The sequence below is a fragment of the Pelobates fuscus genome, chromosome 5 (genome assembly GCF_036172605.1).
Source record: "Pelobates fuscus isolate aPelFus1 chromosome 5, aPelFus1.pri, whole genome shotgun sequence".
Taxonomy (NCBI): domain Eukaryota; kingdom Metazoa; phylum Chordata; class Amphibia; order Anura; family Pelobatidae; genus Pelobates; species Pelobates fuscus.
The window spans coordinates 357,418,424-357,442,656 of record NC_086321.1 but is presented as its reverse complement, the minus strand read 5'-3'; the positions used below and the strand labels follow the sequence as shown (position 1 = coordinate 357,442,656).

General features: G+C 41.9%; 2 protein-coding genes across 2 annotated transcripts in view; one reads left to right on the top strand and one right to left on the bottom strand.

Annotated features, from left to right (window-relative positions):
* Nucleotides 1-12,369, bottom strand: part of RPRD1B (regulation of nuclear pre-mRNA domain containing 1B) — a 41,263-nt gene extending 28,894 nt beyond the window's left edge. Inside the window, exon 1 of the mRNA XM_063455993.1 lies at nucleotides 12,132-12,369. Coding sequence (XP_063312063.1) covers nucleotides 12,132-12,282 — 151 coding nt within the window. The 5' untranslated portion in view covers nucleotides 12,283-12,369. The remainder of the gene's footprint in view (nucleotides 1-12,131) is intronic.
* Nucleotides 12,370-12,431: 62 nt separating this feature from the next.
* Nucleotides 12,432-24,179, top strand: TTI1 (TELO2 interacting protein 1). Its single transcript, XM_063455992.1, has 8 exons — nucleotides 12,432-12,492; nucleotides 14,614-16,817; nucleotides 18,198-18,368; nucleotides 19,443-19,579; nucleotides 19,784-19,924; nucleotides 21,365-21,569; nucleotides 22,273-22,360; nucleotides 23,677-24,179. Exons 2-8 carry the CDS (start codon nucleotides 14,618-14,620, stop codon nucleotides 23,846-23,848), a joined length of 3,114 nt encoding a protein of 1,037 aa, XP_063312062.1. The 5' UTR covers nucleotides 12,432-12,492; nucleotides 14,614-14,617; the 3' UTR covers nucleotides 23,849-24,179.
* Nucleotides 24,180-24,233: the final 54 nt, after the last annotated feature.

Below are 24,233 nucleotides of genomic sequence, written 5' to 3'. Positions count from 1 at the left end.
ATGGTCCTTTGCACCTGGCAGTCAGCATAGAAAAAACCATACAGAGAAGTAAAATGAAGAAATGTTTCTATTCTCCTCTTCACTTGCAATGTTTGCTTTGGCTTTGCATGGTCTGAACCGGATTATGATATAAATTTGTTAATTATTTTATATGAATGTAGAAGAAAATTGAGGTTCTCTTTTAAAATAAATGTAAGACGTTGTAGGCGATATCTCATGTTTTATTAAATGATGTAAATTCCAGATAAGTGACAGTTCCTCGTTTAATTGTCCAATTAATCGAGGAGAGAGAGAGAGAGAGAGAGAGAGAGAGAGAGAGAGAGAGAGAGAGAGAGAGAGAGAGAGAGAGAGAGAGAGAGAGAGAGAGAGAGAGAGAGAGAGAGAGAGAGAGAGAGAGAGAGAGAGATGTCTGGGACCTTTAGTCCAACTGAAGATAATTGGCAAAGAAGAAAAAGTTCCCTAGAACTGGATTAACGGATAGCCGACATGACAATAAGCACGTCTAATCTTTAGCTCTCCTAACCTAATTCACTGTGATCCATTCAATGTATTCATCCTCACTCTCCTCTACCTGATGGGAACCGGCCGGGAGAACATGTAGCATGACAATGCTTTGCTGTTCTGATTGAGAATTAGATTTATGGTCACATTCTCACACCGGGGCAGCAACACGGACTACATGGCAGCCTGGCTGAAGCATTTTGTGATGGCAAAAATGTAAATAGAAGTACACAATTATATAGTGAATCTGACTGCTGGTCTGCAGTAACGTACAGACACCGTTCAAGTAGTAGAATACGTTTTAAAATGGCCAATAAAAGCAACAGGACCCCTTCATCTCAATGGGTGCAGGGGTCCTTCAGTTTTAACCCTTTAGTGTAAAACATTGTTGTTTAGTAGATACAGCAATGTTTACAATGCAGGGTTAAATACACCTGTGATGGCTGTCATATGGACAGCCACTAGAGGCGCTTCTGTTGTAAGAACCCAGTCAACGTAGTTCTCACAGCCAACTTCCATTTCATCGGAGGAGTACAGACCTGGTCGCACAAGCGTTTTTCGGCCCCAATGCTCTGCCACGAAAAGCATTGGATTGGGTGTTGGTGTGATCTCGCAGGAGGCATATGAAATGGCTGCCGGGATTCGATCTTGGTGCTAGGAAGAAAGGTGTCATACACTTTATTTCAGTTATTATTTAGATTTAGAGGGAGAACACTGTAGCTTTATAAGGAAAACACTATAGTGTTAGGATTACTTAAAGGAACACTATAGTCACCTAAATTACTTTAGCTAAATAAAGCAGTTTTAGTGTATAGATCATTCCCCTGCAATTTCACTGCTCAATTCACTGTCATTTAGGAGTTAAATCACTTTGTTTTGGTTTATGCAGCCCTAGCCACACCTCCCCTGGCTATGATTGACAGAGCCTGCATGAAAAAAAAACTGGTTTCACTTTCAAACCGATGTAATTTACCTTAAATAATTGTATCTCAATCTCTAAATTGAACTTTAATCACATACAGGAGGCTCTTGCAGGGTCTAGCAAGCTATTAACATAGCAGGGGATAAGAAAATCGTAATTAAACAGAACTTGCAATAAAGAGAGCCTAAATAGGGCTCTCTTAACAGGACGTGTTTATGGAAGGCTGTGCAAGTCACATGCAGGGAGGTGTGACTAGGGTTCATAAACAAAGGAATTTTACTCCTAAATGGCAGAGGATTGAGCAGTGAGACTGCAGGGGCGTGTTCTATACACCAAAACTGCTTCATTAAGCTAAAGTTGTTCAGGTGACTATAGTGTCCCTTTAACTTTTCTCCCACAACGCATTGCTCTCTCAGAGTCTGAGTTCATCAACCTTGATGATCTCAGCCAATCTAACGCTTTCCAATAGGAAAGCATTGAGAGGCTACTGCGCATGCAAAGCAAAAAAACTGCCCTGTGCCAGTCAGATGGTCTCTATGAGGCATATAATCCTGTAATGTAAACACTGCAGGGTTAAAACAAGGAGGGCATAGCACCCAAAGCAAGAAAACTGCACTGTGCCAATTAGATGGTCTCTATGAGGCATATAATCCTGTAATGTAAACACAGCAGGGTTAAAACAAGGGGGACATAGCACCCAGACCCCCTTGTTTGAGATGAAGGTGTCTGGGTGTCTACAGTGTTCCTTTAACTAACAAACGAGCGAGCGAGAGATGCCCCTACCACTGCAATTAAAAACAGATCGCATATGCCTTTATGTGTAGGTCACCCTATCAACTTAACAGTCACTCACTACATAATCATCACTTCATGTTTCGATTTGCCTCTAGGGTATTTTATGTATAATATATCCAGCTTGGATTATTACAAAGCCATTTAATTTTTGGAGCAGAGCAGTGTATGTGTGTGTGTAGAATACAACTCTCTGCATGTTCCCTTGCTGCCAGTGATATAATACATAATAGAGAGTTATAGCATATTCTGTATTACACAGCTCACACAAGTCATGATGGATCTGTATGAGTTTCTTGCAGTGGGAACTCCCTTCAAACATGTATTCCTGACTCTATAGTGTTACAACCACCATCTAGCCCCCCTAAATATAGTAAAATATTACCTTTATTCCAGTCTGCTGCTGACATCATCAGAAGTGATGATCTGAGTCAATCCCAATTCTTTCCCATAGGAAAGGGGCAGAGCCAGCACCAGCCAAACACAGCTCTGGTCAATCAGCATCTCCTCATAGAGATACAGTCTATCAATGCATCTCTATGGGGAAAGTTTAGTGTCTCCATGCAGAGGGTGGAGATACTGAATGGCAGTACCGCACACTGTGCAGCACTGCCCTGGGAAGCACCTCTATCAGCCATCTAAATAGCGACCGGCAGGATGTATCTCTAGGCTGTACTGTAAACACTGCCTTTATTCTGAAAAGACTGTTTACTGCAAAAAAAGCCTGTAGGGGTGATTCTTGGTGACTGGTTCTTCGAAGTTAAAATTAGTTCTGCAACCCATTCATTAACTGTAATACAATATATACTAACATATGTATAACTATGTCAGATCCCATAAATAAACTTTTCCTGGGATCAGAGGGGGTCCTCTATATGTGGGAAGGCAGAACAGCTTCATTAAAGGGACAACCCACTGCCCAAATATGTAGTAGATAAAACTAAATAAAAAACAAAAAACATGCACGCATTTATTGTTGCGTTTGTTTTTAAATTTGGTGTATAGCTAAAATGACTCGCAAAAACTGTAGATTTCAGGTCAGAAGCCTCTGCATGCTCTCCCCTCCTTCACCATACTTGACTTTCTGTGGCCGCCCAATCACAGACTTCCCAATCCATCTCAATGAGAAGTCTTTGCAATGCATGGCTCTAAGTAATTGCTGCCTCTTGAGTTTAGCTCCACTGAGCTAAACTAGGAAGAAAGGCTGTTTCACTGACAGCTGAAAGAGGGGGTGTAGGCACAAAGATAACTGTAGCTTAATGAAGTAGTTTTGGTGTACAGGTTATGCCCCTGCAGTCTAACTGCTCAATTCTATGCCATTTAGCAGTTAAGTCACTTTATATATGAAGCCCTAGTCACATCTCCCTGCATGTGACTCACACAGCCTTCCTGAACACTTCCTGTAAAGAGAGATCCAAACTTCCTTTATTGCTCATTCTGTTTAATTTAGAATTTCTTATGTCCTACTCTGTTAACAGCCTGTTAGACCATATAGGAGCCTCCTCTGCATGAATAAAAGTTCAGTTTACAGAGCAGGAGGTAAAAGCTTCTAAAATAAGTTGGAAGATCTGATTGAAAATGCAACAGGTTTTTAATTTCTCTCTGAGTGAGCGAGGCCCCTGTGACGTCAGGTAGGTGGCGTGGAAGTCAGTACCACGAGATTCACCCCCTTTGGATTTTACATTACAGCCTAGTGATAACTTCACTGGCCACTCCGTAGATGGCTGTTGGAGATCCTTCGTCGGGCATGGCTGCCTAAAATGCATCCAAACATTCAGTGTCTCCACCCTCTGCATGCAGACACTGAACTTTCCTCATAGAGATTCATTGATTCAATTCATCTCTATGAGGAGATGCTGATTGGCCAGGGCTGTGTTTGAATTGGGCTGGCTCTGCCCCTGATCTGCCTCCTTGTCAGTCTCAGCCAATTCTATGGGGAAGCATTGAGATTGGATTACGCTACCACTTCTGCTAATGTCAGCAGGCAGTGGGCAGGTCTAAAGGAAACAGGGACATGTAAGCAGCTGTAGACTTGAATACAAGTAAGATTTTACTATATTTAGGGAGGCATGATGGGACCAGGGGGGCTAGATGGTGGTTTCAACCCTATAGGGTCAGGAATACATGTTTGTGTTCCTGACCCTATAGTGCTCCTTTAAATCTCTGAGAGGAGGTATACTTATAAAGTTCTACAGGTCCTATTTAAAATGTTAGTGGTGTACAATAACTATATAAATGCCACTGAACGGACAATTTATTATTATTTATATAACGCCAACAAATTCTGCAGAACTGTATGGGATCACATTATAATACCCCTCTAGAGCAGATAATGTCAATAGACATCCTACCATCATCACTTTGCAACTTCCAGTTCAATCTTCTACAAGTTCCAAAAAGGTCACTTGGATCACTGCTTACAATATATCTGACTGGTATCCACCTTAGTTCCTCAGAGACCACATGTCAAGCAGACAGAATCGTCAAATCTTTACACATACCACTCAGTTCCTGGCCTGCATGCCCAATCCCTTGTGTAATACCAGCATTCCATTCCTGTAGACACCCAACGTATAGGACAGTCTGTCAATCACATTTCTAATAAGCTTTCTGTAAAGCAGCTGCTACTATAAAAATACATTTTAATAACTATAACGTGAGCGGTGCCACCAGGGTTCATCAAGACCACTGTACTGTGACATTTTTATCCATTACAATGACAACTTGCCATTAAGTCAAGTCATTATATCACTTCTTGTATAACTGCATCATCATTTGCATTTGACATCTATAGATCATTCTTTTGAAAGGACCATACAAAAAAGTAAAAATATATAAACCCTATAGAATTTTACCTGTTCCTTTAAATTATGTCCCTGCCATACTAACATCTTAATAATAGCAGCTCAGTATTCAAGTCACCAAACATAAATCCTATGTAGTATAGTATACAAGAGCTATGGGGGTGAGATGTACTTGACAAACATCTGCACTATCAGGATAAGCCATCGTGTTTATATATAAATTGCATGTAAAGTGTTCTGAAATCTCGAATCTAGCATGGACGTACAGATAAACGCATGCTTGCACAAACATCTGTGTTAGACTTTAGATAAGACTGAGGGTGGGACAAATTAGGCCACAACGCTGATACCCAATTCACCATCAAATGAAAAGCAGGATGATAAGAGTTTTGTAATAAAAAAAAAAATAATTTTAAGACTGCTGTGAACTTTTTGCTCTTCACAAACCATCAAGAAGAACAGCAGGTACAATAAAACAAAAAGATTTTTAAACAAAAATAAAAGGGACAAAAAAATAAAGCTTCAAGCACAATATGGATAGACACAGCAAATTATTCCACAAAAGTATATTATATTATTTTACAAATTTCATCACGAAAATAATGGACACCACAACATTTATGTTCGTGCTCAAAATGGCTACCATGTCTTGTGACTTTTTATTCCCATATTGTTGGCACTCAGTAATCAGGAGTCAAATACACCGGCAAAGTCCATAGGGCTCTAAACGCAAATTAACTGGACAAGTTAAAGATGTGTGGCTTATGAAGGCCAACTATCTTAATACAGCAAGGCCAGAGCATGAATTCACAATGAAATTGTTATATTTGCAACAGAAGTGGAGGCAGAAAAATAAAAATAAAAACCCAATATGGTGGATATCCTTTCCCCAACAATGGGGGATATAAATGTAGGGCATGTAGTTTGGAAGGGAAAAGACAAACCAGAAAAGAAAATTGAAGCTGCATAAAAGCAGCTTCCATTGCTGAAGCTGGATATATAGCGTCATGGTAAATGGTGGTAATTTTACTTTTTTCGAGAGCTTTATTCGAAGTGTAGATCGTTTGAAAATTACCTGAACACAAAATGGCCACCTATTTACAATACATCACAACATAATTACCCTCTGTTTGCGGAGGTAAAAAAGGCTTTATCAAGTAAACTTTAGAATATTCAAACCAAGAGTGGCCAAAAAGTAGATCCCTAGCTGTCCGAGAACTAAACAAACATTCTGTTTACCATTTATTTAACCCCTTAAGGACCAAACTTCTGGAATAAAAGGGAATCATGACATGTCACACATGTCATGTGTCCTTAAGGGGTTAAAAGGACTCGATAGTCACCAGAACAACTACAGTTTAAAGGAACACTATAGGGTCAGGAACACAAGCATGTATTCCTGACCCTATAGTGCTAAACCCACCATTTTGATTGCTCCCCCCCTGACTTTGGCCAAATCAGGACCTCCTCGTAAAGATGCACTGAATCAATGCATCTCTGAAGACAATTCAGCGCCTCCACGCTGAACATCAGGGCTGCTTTTTCGGCAGCACTGACCCAGGAAGCACCTCCAGTGGTCATCTAAGGAGTGGCCACTTGGAGATGTCCCTAGGAGCAATGTAAACACTGTTTTTCTCTGAAAAGCCTGAAGGGAGCTATTATACTCACCAGAACAACTACATTTACATACGGTATTTATTACAACACAGCTGTTGCACAGGTCTATACATTGAGCAACATACCAGAACAATGTCAGTAAGTTGGTCATTTTGGAGCACCTATGTAAGCTATCGATATTTGTTTTGCTTTTTTTTTTTAATAAGATTAGGCTGAAGAGTCTGATTTCTCCAAGCAAGATCGATTAAATGTCAAGGCTTCAGTTTGATGAGAATGACCTGAAGCATGTGTGAGAATGTTATTAAAGAGCTGGAGAAAAAAAAAAAAACAGGTTTCATGCTCCTGCATCTGGGTACCGAGCTTAAGGAAAATCTTTATTTAGAAATGTCCCAGCAATCTCAATGTAATTGCCACACGTCAAAGCCGCCTGACTGTGCAATCTGCAGAGATATAGGGAAGTCTGTATTAATCCTTAGCATTTTCTTCCAAACTTCAAAATAAATAAAATACTTGGTTGGTTAGGTTCAGCAACTTGCATACAGCTCTTTCAAATTATTATTAAAATTTAGCAAATTAAAGGAGCACTATAGTGTAATGAATACAAACATGTACATTGTTAAAGTCCTAATTCAAGTCCTCAGCCCCGCTTTTAAAAAGTATTTTACTTGCCTCCACCCACCCCCCCCCCCCCCACCCCGCCCAACACTGCGCCGGTCTCGCCCTGGCTTTCCACCACCTCGTCCGGCCTCCGTAGCTCAGATCACCAAATGTGATGATTTCAGCCAATCCAAAGCCTTCCCATAGGAAAGCATTGGGAGGATACAGTGCATGCGCATCAAAACGCTGTGATGCGACCAATCAATTCATCTCTATGGGGAACGTCCAGCGTTCAGCGTTCCCATGCAGAGACGCAGAATGTAAGTGCTGCACACTGTGCAGCACTAACCCAAGAAGCGCCACTAGTGGCTGTCTGAGTGAATGCTGGGGTTACTAGGCAGTAATGTAAACACTTCCTTTTCTCTGAAAAGGCAGTGTTAACATTGAAAAGTCTGCAGGGACAGGCTCTAGAAACCAGAACAACTACATTAATCATTTCTGTCAGTTTTTTCCAGGCACAGCTAAAGCTCACATCGCAGTTAAAGGACCACTATAGGCACCCAGACCACTTCAACTCAATGAAGTGGTCTGGGTGCCAGGTCCCTCTAGTTTTAACCCTGCAGCTGAAAACATAGCAGTTTCAGAGAAACTGTTCTGTTTCACTGAGGGTTAATCCAGCCTCTAGTGGCCGCTAGAGGCGCTTCCGCGCTTCTCACTGTGAAAATCACAGTGAGAAGACGCTGGACGTCCATAGGAAAGCATTAAATAATGCTTTCCTATGGGCAGTTTGAATGCGCGCATGGCTCTTGAGTTCCCCAGCACAGAGGGAGCCTGGGGCTGGAGAAAGGTAAGTGGCTGAAGGGGTTTTAACCCCTTCAGCCCAGCGGGAAGGGGGCCCCTGACTGCCAGGTACACGGGACATTGTATAACAAGGATTGACAGGGAGCTAAGATGGAGGTGCCCAGTTGAAGAATAAAGAGGTGTGTATTTCTGCATATTTAATTCTTCACACCTCACAAATACATTATTATTTTTAGAGGATAAAGAAACATATTTAAAAGTGAGGGTAACCTGTTAAATTAATCAATACATTAGAAAGACTTGCAAGTTTACTTTAAAAAAAAAAAAAAAGTGAAATGCAGTCTGTTTTAGAGCTGCCAACTTGTGATCAATTGAGAATTCCATAGATAAGAGATGGTTCAGACAGTCTCATACAATCCCTCTCATTTAGGATGACTGCTGAACATCAATAGGTATTTTGTTCATTCAGCTACAGTTTGAAATCTACCTGCTGAACGGCCCAGACCTACAAGCTATTTGATTAATGTACTGCTTGAATGCATTTAGAAATAGCACACAAGGTTTCAGAACGTTGAGGTCCCATTGTCAATGGAAATTTGACAGTGTGCAGTTTAAAAAACAAACAAACAGGATTACAAAAAAAAAAACAGCATGTATTTTACTACACAGCATTTATAAAATGTAATATATGGCCATTTCTAGTAACGGTTGGCCACAAATTCTTTAAAGGGACACTAGCGGCATTCAGACCACTTCAGCTCAATGAAGTGGTCTGGGTGCATAGTCCCAGGTCCCTTATCCCTGCAATAGTAATTATTGCAGTTATTGAGAAAATTCAATAATTACTACTCAGGGTTAACGCCAACTCTAGTGGCTGTCTACCAGACAGCCACTAGAGGGACTTCCGGATCGCTAGGCGACGCTGAACATCCTCGCGCTCCGCATGGGAAAACATAATGCGAGTGTGGTCATGCACGTTAGGTCTCCCTAGGAGCGGAGGCAGAGCCCGAGCCAGCACAGAGGAACATCGACGCTGGACTCAGGTAAGTCACAAAAGGGGAGACTTACTAGGCATTATAGGGAGCTATAGTGCCAGGAAACCCACTTTGTTTTACTGTACATCCACAGTACTGTCAATCAGATACCCCCCCCCAACATATGGCCTCAGTAAATCAGGACAGGATGGGCGAAGCCCTAAGGGGGCTTCAACAGTGACGCGACCCACGTCACCAACAACACCCGTAATAGGCAGGCCTGACCAGAAAAGAGGGACTGAGAGTCTGCCCCCAGACGTCAGGACCATCCAGAGAGCGCTGCTAAAGTGCCTAATGCATACTTCACAACGCGAGTGCATGAAATGATGTGCTCGCACTGTGCAGCCCAGGTAAAGTTCGCTGGTGTTTCTAGATGCGGGATAATTGAAAGGGAGGAAGGCCGGCAGGCAGTCAAAAATATCATTTTCCAGGCTGACATGTATTAGTTTAGTTCCGATAAGGAAGGTTCTCCTTCCAGCCAAGCAGAGCTTGGTATAAACAGATAGCCATTCTACAATAATTATCAGTTTATTAAACATTCAGTGTAATGACTGGAACCATGGGTAAGGGATAAACTGCATATCTCAAACTGCTAGAAAAATGTGTATGGGATTAGTCCAGTCCCAACAGAACAGAATAAAATGTTTCTGACCAGAACAACTCACTTTGGCGTGACAGGTGTCCACATGCATTTAAGTGACACTATAGTCACCAGAACAACTACAGCTTAGTGGTGTCTATAGCCTGTACCTGCAGGCTTTTTTTTTGTATGTAAACCCTGACGCTGTACTTTCCCCATAGACATGCATTGACTCAACGCATCTCTATAAGGAGATGCTGATGCGCCTTCTTGGTTAATATCAGAATTGACAATCTCAGCAATTGGCTAAAATAGTCAATCCTGATAACCTCAGCCAAGGAGGCGGGGCCTCGCAGCGTTGCAATAAAGGTTAGATTTAACCCTTTTTGAGTGGAGGGCCTGGACCCTAAATAGTGTTTTATTACTATAGGGTCAGGAATACATATTTCTATTCCTGACACTATAGCGTTCCTTTAAGCCAGTGTTTCCCAACCCAGTCCTCAAGGCACACCTACCAGTCCAGGATTTAAGGATTACCCAGTTTTGTCTAAGGTGTTTTTTCTAAAACCACCTTAGACAAAACTGGGTAATCCTTAAATCCTGGACTGGTAGGTGTGCCTTGAGGACTGGGTTGGGAAACACTGCTTTAAGCAATGCACCAAGGAACACTTTTTACAATATATAAAACTTTGATTTAATTTTTACCTTTTATTTTCTTTCCCCAATAAATATGTTGTGCATTATCTAAATGGACCACCAGATCCAGGATTAAGAGATGACTCATGAACAAGATAAGACATTGCTAAAGACTGTATTGAAATTATTTGGGGTTGCTTGAAATGCATGAACATCAAACATGAGTGTCTCTTTTATGGATTGTTTTGCATTAATTTTAATGTATTATCTATACTGGTTATTAACCTAGAGTGTCTCTTTAATTCCGAGGACACTATACAATGGTAGAAATTTATATTCTTTGTTTGGAACACTGGTAATTGCTTTGTGAATCAGTCTTTCAAAATGAGTCAACTCATGCAAGTTACAATTCAACTGTCAAAATGTCAATACTTTAAGGTGTTTTACCCAAAGTCTCAAAACGGGTCAGTACATCAACTGTGTTATTAACATTACAGACAAAACTCAAGCTTTCTGGAATATACGGTATTCACAACCTGAGACACTTTTCACACCAAATTAGAGAGGCTGGAAAAATAAGTGAGTGGGAGAATTTTTTTTAAGTTAGGTTCGAACGTCAAGTTTAGAAGATCTGTGATTACCAAACGTGCTAGAAAGGCAGGCTTGCACATACACTGTGCAGCATGGGTCCTCAAACTCCGGCCCCCCAGATGTTGCTGAACTACAACTACCATGATTCTTTGAATTACATAGATAGCCAGAGAATCATGGGAGTTGTAGTTCAGCAACATCTGGGGGGCCGGAGTTTGAGGACCCATGCGTGTGCACTGATGGAGCACTCATATACGGGTTGTGTTGTCGCGTAATTTTTATTTATTTTCCTGATCTTGTGTAACAGAATGCCTCTGTCAGACGATTGGGACGCGAGATTTAATTAAGACATTGTGTCACTTGACAAACCTGCAAGTTATTTCGGTCTGATACTTGCAGTTATCGTTTACGTTATGCACCATTCCTCGTTTAGTAAACAGACAAGAATGTTACTAGGTGCCAACAGCAACAGTTATTGGGCGGGAACACGTAATTCCCCTGCATAATATATCTAGAGCTGCACCTATAATAAACGGTACATATCCCTTCAAAAACAATAAATACATACTGTAAAAATAAAACCAAAATAGAATTTATGAAGGATTCTCTACCAAGCCAGGCATATAACAGATTTACAAACAAACTATTTAAATTGAAAGGGCTGGGTGAAAGGATAGATTTTAAACCAAATCTGAAGGCTGATAAAGAAATATTAGCTGGGAGTTAATACAACATTGTTCCTACTGAGTGCTGGTTTTGGAGGCAATAAAAATAAAAATAGGTCAGATGAAGCCAGCACATGTGTCTGCAGTACCAGCAACTTTCAGCTAAAACCCACACAGTGTTTATTCATTAGAATCAAGAATTCAAAGTGAACTCAAAAAACTTTTTAGGCTAAAATAGTAGAACTGGGGGGAAAAAAAATTCAAATTCAGCTATTATTAAAACATTTTTTTTTTTAATGTAATTTTCTCCCCCCTAAAACATGTTTTCTGTTTTTGTTTACAAATAGAGATTCACGTTGAGAACCCGACCAATTAACACCTTAGTGAATAGCTCTGTCAAGTTTGTAAAAAAATAAATACAAATAAATCACACTGGTACTCAATTGGTTGTGGACTACATCTCCCATGATGCTCTGCAACCCACACAGCAGGCTGAGCATCACGGGAAATGTAGTCCCGTTCTGCTCTCGCCCCCCCCGAGGCTCAGTGCTTAGAATGAATGCACATGCCCGTGCAGGTTAGGCTCTATACCTCTCCGCAGCTCCCGGTGCCAGACGCTCACGATGTTCGCCGCGTGCTTCCGGTGGTGGATCAGCCACAGCGACAGGGTCTGCACGCTCTGCTGCGAGTTACTGAGCTCCGACAGCTTCTTCTCCAGGGCCGGCTCGGTAAACGACGCCATGTCTGTCCGTGGTGGGCCCCGGGCCCTGCACAAGATGGCCGCCTGACCTCTCACCCCACACACCCCCCCCCTCCGCACCGCGTCACGTGATCCCCGAACGCATGGACGCCTCACCTTGACAACAGAGAAACTGTGGAGCGCCGCGGCGCGGTGATATGACGACACTTCCGGCATGTGAAACCGCCCTATCTACTGCACTATGAACTAAGGGTAAGAGTGTGATTAGCTCTCACTGTGTCTGTCTGTCAACACGTGGGTACACAGAGCTCTAGGACCTCAGCCTTATATATACACACTGTATGTATAGATATTATTGGGGGGGATACATACCTTGACCTAGCTATAGCTCTATAAACAGCAGTGGGGGATGTTATACAAGGTCCTCTTTCTAGCTGCCAACATTTCTATGGATAAAGAGACACTCTCACTTTATGGGTGTGAGTGGGGGTAGGACAAGGAGTGGGGCTGATTTTTAGGTGACTTCAGTAATCATTTATGCAACTAAAATGTGATTTAGAAGAAGAACAATGTATCCTATTTACACAGACCGATTTCTAAACACATTTATTGTACTTTAAAGACACATTACTGGGAGTATTATTAATGTGGAGCTCTGTTATACACTCAGAACATTACTGGGAGTATTATTACTGTGGAGCTCTGTTATTCACTCGGACACATTACTGGGAGTATTATTGCTGTGTAGCTCTGTTATACACTCAGTCACATTACTGGGAGTATTATTGCTGTGAGCTCTGTTATACACTCAGACACATTACTGGGAGTATTATTGCTGTGGAGCTCTGTTATACACTCAGGCACATTACTTGGAGTATTATTTCTGTGGAGCTTTGTTATACACTCAGACACATTACTGGGAGTGTTATTGCTGTGAGGCTCTGTTATACACGCAGACACATTACTGGGAGTATTATTGCTGTGGAGCTCTGTTATACATTCAGACACATTACTGGGAGTGTTATTGCTGTGAGGCTCTGTTATACATGCAGACACATTACTGGGAGTATTATTACTCTGGAGTCTGTTATACATTCAGACACATTACTGGGAGTGTTATTGCTGTGGAGCTCTGTTATACACGCAGACACATTACTGGGAGTATTATTGCTGGGGAGCTCTGTTATACACTCAGACACATTATTGGGAGTATTATTGCTGTGGAGCTCTGTTATACACTCACACACATTACTGGGAGTATTATTGCTGTGGAGCTCTGTTATACACTCACACACATTACTGGGAGTATTATTGCTGTGGTGCTCTGTTATACACTCACACACATTACTGGGAGTATTATTGCTGTGGAGCTCTGTTATACACTCACACACATTACTGGGAGTATTATTGCTGTGGAGCTCTGTTATACACTCACACACATTACTGGGAGTGTTATTGCTGTGGAGCTCTGTTATACACTCACACACATTACTGGGAGTGTTATTGCTGTGGAGCTCTGTTATACACTCACACACATTACTGGGAGTGTTATTGCTGGGGAGCTCTGTTATACACTCACACACATTACTGGGAGTGTTATTGCTGGGGAGCTCTGTTATACACTCACACACATTACTGGGAGTGTTATTGCTGGGGAGCTCTGTTATACACTCACACACATTACTGGGAGTGTTATTGCTGGGGAGCTCTGTTATACACTCAGACACACCAACAATATGAAGCTAATAGAAAAAAGGGACAGGATAGAAAAGAGGTAATTTGAGCCTAAAATTGAGACTGTCACTGCTAGTAGGGACTTGTGCAAGAAGTCAGACTTTCAGATGTTATTACGGTTTGGTATCATTTGGCACTTACAACATAATATGCTGTTACTTTTCATGCCTTCTTGATTATAATACCTTTATTCTTTGTATGTCCAAACCAAGAAAAAATAAAACCATTTCAAATGTAACATTCAAATTATAGGGCTACAAAGTACCTCTGTCTACCCAGTTAGTAAAAGATTGCAGATTGTTGTACTTATATGTTGGTAGTTCGTATTTTAGTGTAAGTACAAGTAGTATGTTTGAGTTCCCAAGTTTTGAACAGTAATCATGTGCATTCTAATAAAGAATGATGTAAATGATGCAAATATTTTATATTGTGATCAAATTGTGTTAAAAAAACGTGAATACATATATATATATATATACAAAAAAACATAATTATTCGATCAGTTAGGAATTGTAAATTTTGAACTAGAACTGGAAAAGAATTGTGGTTTAATCCCAGTTTAGTGAATAGAAAGTGATTGTAACATCATGCAATATGTTGGCCATTCCTCATCCTATATCTTTTCTCTATAATTACTAGGTTGATGATGAATACAAAGATGGCAGCACCTCCTGACTATCCACCTGGTTCGTTTGACTTCTTGCGCCCTTATTGTGTGCAGCTCACCCTGGAGCAAACGGTGTCTAATGTAAAGAAGTTGCGTGCTCAAATTGCTATGACGGAGGTCTGTGTTCTTGAGAGCCTAATGGAGTATGTCTTGTTCCCTATGCGCTTTTCCTTGAGGTCAAAGCCACACAAAGAGGCAAGTTTTATGCAGGCTTTGCTGGAATGCATCTCCTATTTCTTCTCCCTAGTATCTCTAAAGAGGAGAGATATCTTTCTCGACCTGTATTCCGAGATGTCCACCGGCCTTGGGTCGGATTCATTTCAAAAGTTTCCTGAAGAGCTAAAGCTTGCGCTGACCTCTGCCATGCACTCGTTAATCTGCTCCGCAACCTCAGATGTCATCCCTCTCCTGTACGACCCATGTATGATTGCAGAACTTGGATTTTCCATTAATATGTTGCTGAATGTTGCTGAAAATGAGAGGTCAAGAGAGTTACGCTTGGAGGCTTTAAATTGTTTGGGAGTTATTTTGCTGCAGGATGTAGAGGTTACATTTTCAAAGGGAGATATCTTTGCTACCTACTTTCCCGGAGTGTCTACTACCCTTACTAAGATAATCTGTGGGGACCCGAATCAAGGGTACAGATTGACTAGCACTGCAGTGCATGTGTGGGCTGGCACAGTCTGCATGATGTTATCTGATGAGAGCTTAATGGAGAAGTCAAGTGAGAAGCCTGAGTTTTCTACATTGCATAAAAGCATACAAAAGGTCTTGATTCAGAGGGACAAAGAGTGGGTGCTAACTACCGCCCTTCACCTGGTTAATCATGTGGAGAAGATAACCGAGCGCTGCACAGCTGACCCTCACTGGAAAGTAAGGTTGGAACTTGTCAATATGGGGCACCTCTTGCTTACCCGGTGCTGGAAGGCACTGGTGGAGTCATCTGGGATTTTCCTTCAGATCTTGGTAGGGCATATGAGTGATGAGAAACCTGAGGTGAAGGAAAAAGCACTGGAGGCTTTGCAAGATGTGACAATAGAAGGACCAGCCTCACGGTCACTTGGGGAAGTGCTCTCAGAAAACCTCCACGCACATGCTGTAACTCTACCCAGACTGCTGAGTTCTCAGGATGACAATGGAAAGCTTCACACTTTGGCTCTGCTACAGGGATATCTTCGGTTGCTTGGCTCTCGACTTGCATTTACTCTGCGCTCCTCGACTCACCTCCAGCGACTCTCGTCTGCACTTCTGCAGACACTTGAGCTGGACATTAGTGCAATGAAAGTGGTGGAGGAGCGGGCTCCTGCGTATGAATCCCCTTTTAAACATGGTATAACAACCGCTGGAGCTTCGCAGAAGAGTTTCCGATTCTTCAGAGATTTACGTGTGCTGTGCTTTATTCAAAGTGTGTGTCGTCTCCTGGGGTATTATGGAGACTTCCGTTTGCTTACTGACCATTTTTTGGGGATGTATCGAGCAAAGAGGCTACCTGCAATCCTGGTTTTGAATCAGTTGGTTCTTGGTGCAGCTGGTATAGCAGTTGAAACAATGGATGACGGTAGCAAAGCCATGACTTCAGAAGAGCTGCTGGAAGCTGTGCGACCTCTTCTGGATGAGTACATTGACCCTTCCAACTGGTGTCTGCAGACAAACAATGACACTGGAGAACTCGAAGATCAGTTGTCATTGCTGAACATTGGAACTACTGCAAAACCTTCTGTCCAAGATATGAGTTTCAATGCTTGGAAGATCTGCCTTCAGCTGGAAGGAATTGCGTGTTTTGCCCAAGCTGTTGGCTTCTCCTTCCGTTCACTCCTCATCACTTCTTTGTACCCACTGCTGGAGAAAGCTGGTGACACCTCTCTGTTAGTCAGTGGAGCAGCTAAGTCGACGCTGCATGCTGTTAGCGTCTTCTCTGGATACAAGGACATAAGCCAACTTGTAGAGCTTAATGCAGACTATCTGGCGAGCGAGATCTCAGTTGGTCTACGGCGCCTTCGAAGGTGCCACGGCGGCGCTGCATGCGTATTACGTGCTGTACTCGAATGCTGTGGGCCTAATATTTTGCCTTTACTGGAGGATCTTGTCCAGGATGTTTTGCCCGCATTGGACCAGTCACCAGAAGAAGTTGCCAAAATACTCCTTCCTGTGTTGAGTTCGCTTATCATATACATAGGTAAATGGGGACATAAGCAAAAACTTCTTAGGACCATAAAGCGTTTGTTAGAGCTTAGTCATTTTTGAGGGGCTAATAACATAGACATTGAGAGAGTAAACACTTGACCTTGTACCTCTGATGTGATGAAGTCTTCAGTTAAGCTATGTGAGGTTCTTCAGCAGATTGAGCACCTCTGAGGTTTATGTGCAGGGTTCTGACCTTTTCTTCAGGTTCCGGAAATTGTGTCCTTGGAGAAAAGTGGCACCCAGTGTAATCTGTGTATGTATGTATATATTTTAAGATGCAACAGCAAAACCTTTCTGGTAGTTGTTTTGTAGAACTTTTGGACCGAATGTTCTTTGTATTTTGTCAAACAAGTCCAAAACAGTTTGACAAAAAAACACAGGAGAATGGCACCAATAAACTCATCGTACCATAACATCTATAATAACCGGTAGAGGATATGGTGTTTATATTAAAAAATATAGAAAATGCCCCTTTTAATTTTCTTCCATTAAAGCCTTGTCTGCCCTTAAAAAAACACACCAGGCACCATAACAACTTAATCAACATGATGTTGTTATGATGCCAGGAGCTCCCTGGTGCTTCCTTACCATTAGCAGTGTCACCAATCACATACGGTTTAACCCTACAGTTGGTTCTCCAGTGCTGCTCCTCGCTGTCATCAGCTGACCTCTCTAAGCCAATCAGCAGCGCTCCTGCCCAGCGACAATCCTTGCTTCCTCAAGCTGATTTTCTGAATCTGGATGTCGACAGGGACAGCAAGGAACAGCCCTAGAGAGCCAAACTTGGACTTAATTCTGCTGAAGTTGTTATGGTTCACAAACTGTTTCTTTAATTGGACACTGTAAGTACCAAAACCACTTAATCTTAATGAAGTGTTTTTGTTGCTTGGGCAGTGTCCCTTTTGTGTGGTAATGTTAAACATTACAGTTTCATATAATCCTCCCTATAACTCCTTCTACATATTATACCATATAATCCTTCCCATAAAAATGTAATCCATATAACCTTCCCTCATAACTACTATTACTCTATACACCCCTCCCTATACCGCCTATTACTCCATATACCCCTCCCTATACCTCCTAGTACTCCATGCAGCCCTCCCTATACCTCCTATTACTGCATGCGCCCTTCCCTATACCTCCTATTACTCCATACGCCCCTCCCTATACCTCCTATTAATCCATACGCCCTCCCTGTAACTCCTCCTACTACTCCATATACCGCTGTTTATAGCTCTTCTGAATATTCCATACACCCCTCCTATTGCTTCTTATAACCCAGCCTATAACTTTTAATCCCTTATTTGTAACTTTCCTGCTACTCCATGAAAACTCTTTAAAAAAAAAAAATAATAATAATTTCCTGCAGGAAAATGGCTAGGACCACAAGACGAGACAGAGACAGAAAAGTTAGCTGAAGTAAAACCTAAAACGCGTGGGCATCCTGGGAACCTAGCAAAGGAAATACAGGAATTCTTTAAAGGTCACATGGAGCAAAAGCGGCTGGCACGAGGAGAGGTCTGTGAAGAGGAGTGTGCAGGTAAGCACTAACACCCATTTAGAATGGATATCTTAAAGGGTACCTGTCATGGCACATCACACTTTCGAGAAATAAAATTTTCTTCAGATTTCATCTATACATTGTGTTAGCCAAATCACTATAGATTTCTTGAAAAATCGTGTTTCCCTCCCTTCTTGCAGACAGACTATTGGCATAGACGCTATGCCAATGACTGTCTGCCTGAGTACACGCCTACAGTCTGTGTCCATACTTTTCTAAGGCCCACCTTTATTCTTCTTCAGCGAACATGTGCTCCGTCACTCCATTCAATAGACAGTGAAGGTAGCACATCGCCCTCATACCAGGCATGGGTAGCAATCTTAGGTTTTCCAAACAGAGGCAGGTCTCAGAGGAAGGTTGCCTCCCTGAAGGCGGGCTAATGGCAGTGCTGAATCCATTGGAAAGGATGTGAGTAAAACGAAAACTTAATAAAGCTCAATTAAAGGTGGGGAAATATAGCACAATTTTGGACATTAAAAAGACTACATACAATAGAAGATGGAAGTGCACTCAACCCATCTGTCTTGGAATCGAGGGTGCTCCAATGGAAAAGTCCCAGTACCAGATGGACCAAATATGAAATATAAATGTAGAAAGTAATCCAGGCACTCCAACGAATTCCAAATAAATAGGCAATTTTATTAGAACCAGGAACTACACAGCAACGTTTCAACCCCTTAGGTCTTTATTTATTAGAACCAGGAACTACAACACAGCAACGTTTCAAGCTTGACAAAGACCCTAAGGGGTTGAAACGTTGCTGTGTTGTAGTTCCTGGTTCTAATAAAATTGCCTATTTGGAATTCGTTGGAGTGCCTGGATTACTTTCTACATTGAAAAGACTACAGAGAGTAAATATTCCGATAAAAGGTTAACTTTAAAATGAAAACCCCTTAGCGTTCTCTGATGTGCCAGACATGCCCTGCCCCATGAACAAATCCATCAGTGTATCCAAAAGACCACATTGGGTCAGAGATTTATTTGTAGGTGTTAACCAGCTGTCTTAATGCCAGGTCCGATTGACTAATGACTATCCTTCTCTGTTCCCCCAAGATGTGGTGCCTCCAGGGCTGTCCAATAACGATGAGGAGGATACAGGGATAATGTTCACTAACATCAAGATCTCCAAAGAGGTGGCAGAGAGATGTACACACTTCCTATCACACAGTGACCCACATATCCGAATTAAGGTATCAAAAATAGAAAACAAAATAGGGATCACGTTAGAAGATTCGATTTTTATTCTCTAAAAACAAATTGTATTAAACACTTACAGATAATAATAGACAAGCCTGAATTTTATATAAAGAAGTAAGTTTAGAAAAGGTTTGATCTGGCTTATTAGCTCATATATATGTAGTTTTTTGTTGTTGTTTTATTTTGTGTTTATGTAGGCCATGGACACTTTGCGCCTCGCTATAATTCAACTGGACTCTCAGGAAAACGTGCTTCTTCCTCTTGCTCACAAAGTCTGGCCTTGTCTGGTGAAGAGATTGATACATGAAGAGCCACTTATATTGCAGCGAGCCTTCGAGGTAAACCCAACAATTGACTTCTCTGTGAGGTCATTAGAAGACCTTCAAGGATTGCCAAATTCAGCCATCTAACATTATTGTCGCGTTTGCATTACTGTAATCCACACAATATTTTCCACCGTTTTCTTGGGTACCTTATGGTGTGTGAGAGTCACCTAGTTCCTGGTCATGCAAATTTTTTTATCATTTTAGACTTCGAGTCTATCGTAAAGTCTCCATTGCAGATTGAAGAGTAGGTTGCCTCATTGGTTCAGCACTTATTCCAATTGTCTTGAAGAGCATGCATGCTGGGAAGCCAGGCCCAATTTGCTGAACTGGTCCCTAAAAAATAAATGGCATTCACTGCCCATTAATGATTTTAAGGTTGGAATTTAGAGCTGTGGGATATGGAAGAAACTAAAAAGGCTGTAGTGTAGCTGCAGGTTCAGGTGGTTTAGGAGAACAACTCCAACATGAAAGGTGATCTGTACATGTCTTCTAGGAAAGGAGGTCTTAGCCCTGTAAATGGCAAAATACCCATAAAGAGGAAGAAACCATTTTAATATCTGATTGTTGCAGTAGTGGTTCACTTGATCCAAAAAAATAAATGGTTAAGTCCTCTCTAGTAAGTTACACCCCACAATATGAACTTCTTTAACATGGGAAAGGGTGAAGTGAGATTTACATTTTTATTTTTTTTAAATCGTTATATAGAGTTGGTGCAGGTTACCCTTTGTATCATAACCTTCTCAACGAAGCAATGTTGTCATAGTAACTTGTTATGTTGCTTAGATTGCTTCAAAGGAACATTTCGAGCACCACAACCACTGTAGTACGCTGTAGTGTTTATAATGCTAGGAGTGCCCCATTGTCCCCTCATTGTAAGTACCAAAATTCAAACCAGTTTAGAACAATTTGACTTTTTACCTTGTGTTTGGTGGGCTTGCTCTCTACCTCCAACTACAGCCAACAGAGAGCTAGAAGCTCTGTTTCTGAACTCGGCTCAGGAAAGCTGGGGAGCACCTAAACTGGGGAGCTGGTACCTCTGCCTGAGCTAAGTTAAGGAGAACTAAAATAAGCTCTTAAGCAGGAGCTTCTGGCTGGCTGTCAGCTGTAGTGTAGTGTGGGAGCAGCACCCGATGGTATCCAGGTGAGAAGTAAAACTGTTCTAAAATGATTTGACTTCTGACAATGGATGCACACGAGAGCTTTCCTGGCACATTGCCACTACAGTGCATTATAGTGGTTATGGTGTTTGGAGTGTTCCTTTAATAATGGTAACGGGAGCTCAAAGAGATTTCGTTACACAACACCCACCACCATCACCTTTTCTTATGACACTATGGTGAAAATATATTCCTAGTTAAACCTATTCGGAATCTGACCAGGACACTCTCTGTCTACCCATCACAACTCTCCTTATCACAGTCTCTAACTAACTCTGCCATTTCTCGTTATTAGGTGTTGGTTTGTCTTGCCACTTCATGCAGAGATTTCCTCAGGCAGCGAGTATGTAAAGAAGCTTTTCCCGCCTTTCTGAGCTTCCTGCGTTCTCAAGCTCCGATTAGTGGTCGCATCTCGACTGTCTACAGTCACTCGCAGGCTTTTAAGTTGCAGCTAACAATGCTGGAGGGCCTCGGGAAACTTTGCGCGTCTTTGGGACTATGTGAGTTACTAGCAGGCATTTGCTTTTAATGTCATAATTTATTTTTTTGGGTGGGTAGGCAGATAAAGTAACACTATAGCAATTTAACCACTTCAGTGGATTGATGTGGTTTTGGTGACTGCAGTCCACGGGCACCAGCTTCCACTTTACCGCTAAACTTTACTCACCCGTTAGTAAAGATGCTCAGTTCTCAGCAGCCTGAAACCTAGCGAATCTCTCTACTAAATCGTGAGTAAAACGCTTTAGTAGTTATGCAGGACCCAGCGCCCAAACACTCCAGGCACCATATCCACTTAAATCCTTTGCAATGGTTATGGTGCCTATAGTGTTCCTTTAAGGTGTTTGCATTTAGAGGTGCTGTGTGTGACATTTAATTATACTGGGTTTTGTGTGAATGATCTCTCCAGTATGACATGTCAAAGATTAAGTTTATAATGTGGTTAAGATCCACACAACTGTTCATATCGGATGCATTGCAGCAGCTCTGAGTATGAGTGTAGATCTTGGAGGATTTTGTGTGCATGGTTTTACACTAGGGTTTTTTTTGGTACAAAATTCTGATTATGTGCAGAGTGTGTGACAGTGTGATGCAACACCTTTACCTGCAATATACAGCATTCCCTGTGGAATTGAAGCTGTGTGTGACATAGCGCAACTTCAGTCTTTTTCAAACCATTGTGAAGGGATGTCGCTATCGTTGCAGGTGACGGTGACATTTTGGATGTAGCAGATGCCTGTATGCTGTATCTGAGCACCCGCCAGCCAAAGAAACTCCAGATAGCTGCTACAAGGTAATCCAGAAGTCTGGCTAATCTAGATACATCGCGCCGCTAGTCCTACTCCATCACAAATCCTATCACCTGTCTCATTTTTGTATTCCTACATCTGGCTTTAACACATAATAGCTTCATTATTCTTCCCATCCATAATCAGGGCTAATTAAAAGCAGATGGCTCCAGAAAACAGGATTATGAGAAGGGGATAAATTATGAAGACAGAACTAGAAGATGAGAAATGTGAGACAGGAGTGAAAAATCCACTAGATTAAAAACTAGTTGTAATTCTAACCCAATAATGTGAACTAGATATTTTTTGCATTTTGGTAAAATTACCCAGTTGACTCAAAGATGCCAGATGCACCCTTAAATGACCCTGGGCTCCCAATGACCCAACCACGTGCTCTTTGCCTACAACAAGGTTTGACATATCATCGAACCAGGATTCCACAAAGACACAAAACTGAATCAGGTACCAACTGCCATTTAGAAGAAATCAAAAGATCTTCCCTTCCTAGCCACCATAGCAATGGAGTGGGCCATCTCCGCCTGCCCTTATTGTAGAGACAACTTCCTGATTTCCATTCACTCACCCATGGTGTAATCAGTCGGAGCAAGGGAAAGATGGGATGTATCATCAAATCCTCCCATTGCTCTAACTCAGGGATAGGCAACCTTCGGCACTCCAGTTGTCGTGGACTACATCACCCATTATGCTGGCAAAGCATCATGGGAGGTGTAGTTCAAAACATCTGGAGTGCCGGAGGTTGCCTTTGCCTGCTCTGACTGAATGCAAGCATACAGAAGTGCAAGGAAGCCAAGAAGCTGTTTCTGCAGCCAGAGGAAGCAGAGATAGCTTACTCCACCAGTAGACTCCAGTAATGCAGCCACCCAGTAGTTAAGTAGATATCTAGGTAAACACAGGGTCACTTTAAATCTTAATTTGAGGGGGAATTCAGATAGCAATGGAAAAGGCCAATCTGTATGGGTAAATTTGGGAAAGGGGATATTGTACATTTAGGGTTATCAGTACAATTATGGTAAGAGAGAGCTCTAACCCATGCGTAATTGTACCCCTAAATGTAGTACTTTTTGAAAATAGGGTTATTACTTCAGCAAAATTCATAAAAAGAAAACTACTAATAAAAAAAAAAAATCTGGCTCCCCTAGAAATAATTTGCCAAACTCTGGTAAACACGATACACACCTTTCACTGCGCGCACATTCTTTCAACTCTCCTCCATTCAGGTATTCAAACGCAAGTGTCTGGACTAGTCCACATACACAGAATAAAAATGTTACTCTCCTCTTATTTATTTTTCTCCCTCTAGCACTTTCTTCACTTTGGCAGAGATTGACCCTGACATAATTTGGCTGTACCTGTGTAAGTGGCAGAGCCCTCCTCCACTACCCCACTCTTCCCTCAAGCTGCTGCAGTGGACTGCCAGGCCCCACGATGAATATACACAAAATGCTAGCAAAATCCTGCAGAAGCTGCATTGACCCGAGGCTGAAGCCTACTGATCGCCGTTAATTAAGAACACATTTTCCTAATTCATGCAGTAGTTCGGACCAGAGCCCTTCACCAGCCCAGGTCTTCCCACCTGCAGGCAGGTGATGTGAATTCTGCAAGCTTAAATTTTTGTACTGTGCAACTGGATGTTTAAAAATGAGCGTTTGTACCCATTTACCTCCCTGTGGGAGAGGATGAAGCACAGGGGATACCTGGAACCTCAGAACTGGGACCCGAAGCATGTAGTGTTGAGGATCTATGTATATATTTTGAAGTATTTAAGTGCACTTTTCAGGTGAAATAAAAATGCTGTAGATGTGATGTGATTCTGAAGCACGTATGTTAACCTCCCGCTGTTTCCCAGTTATTCCCAGC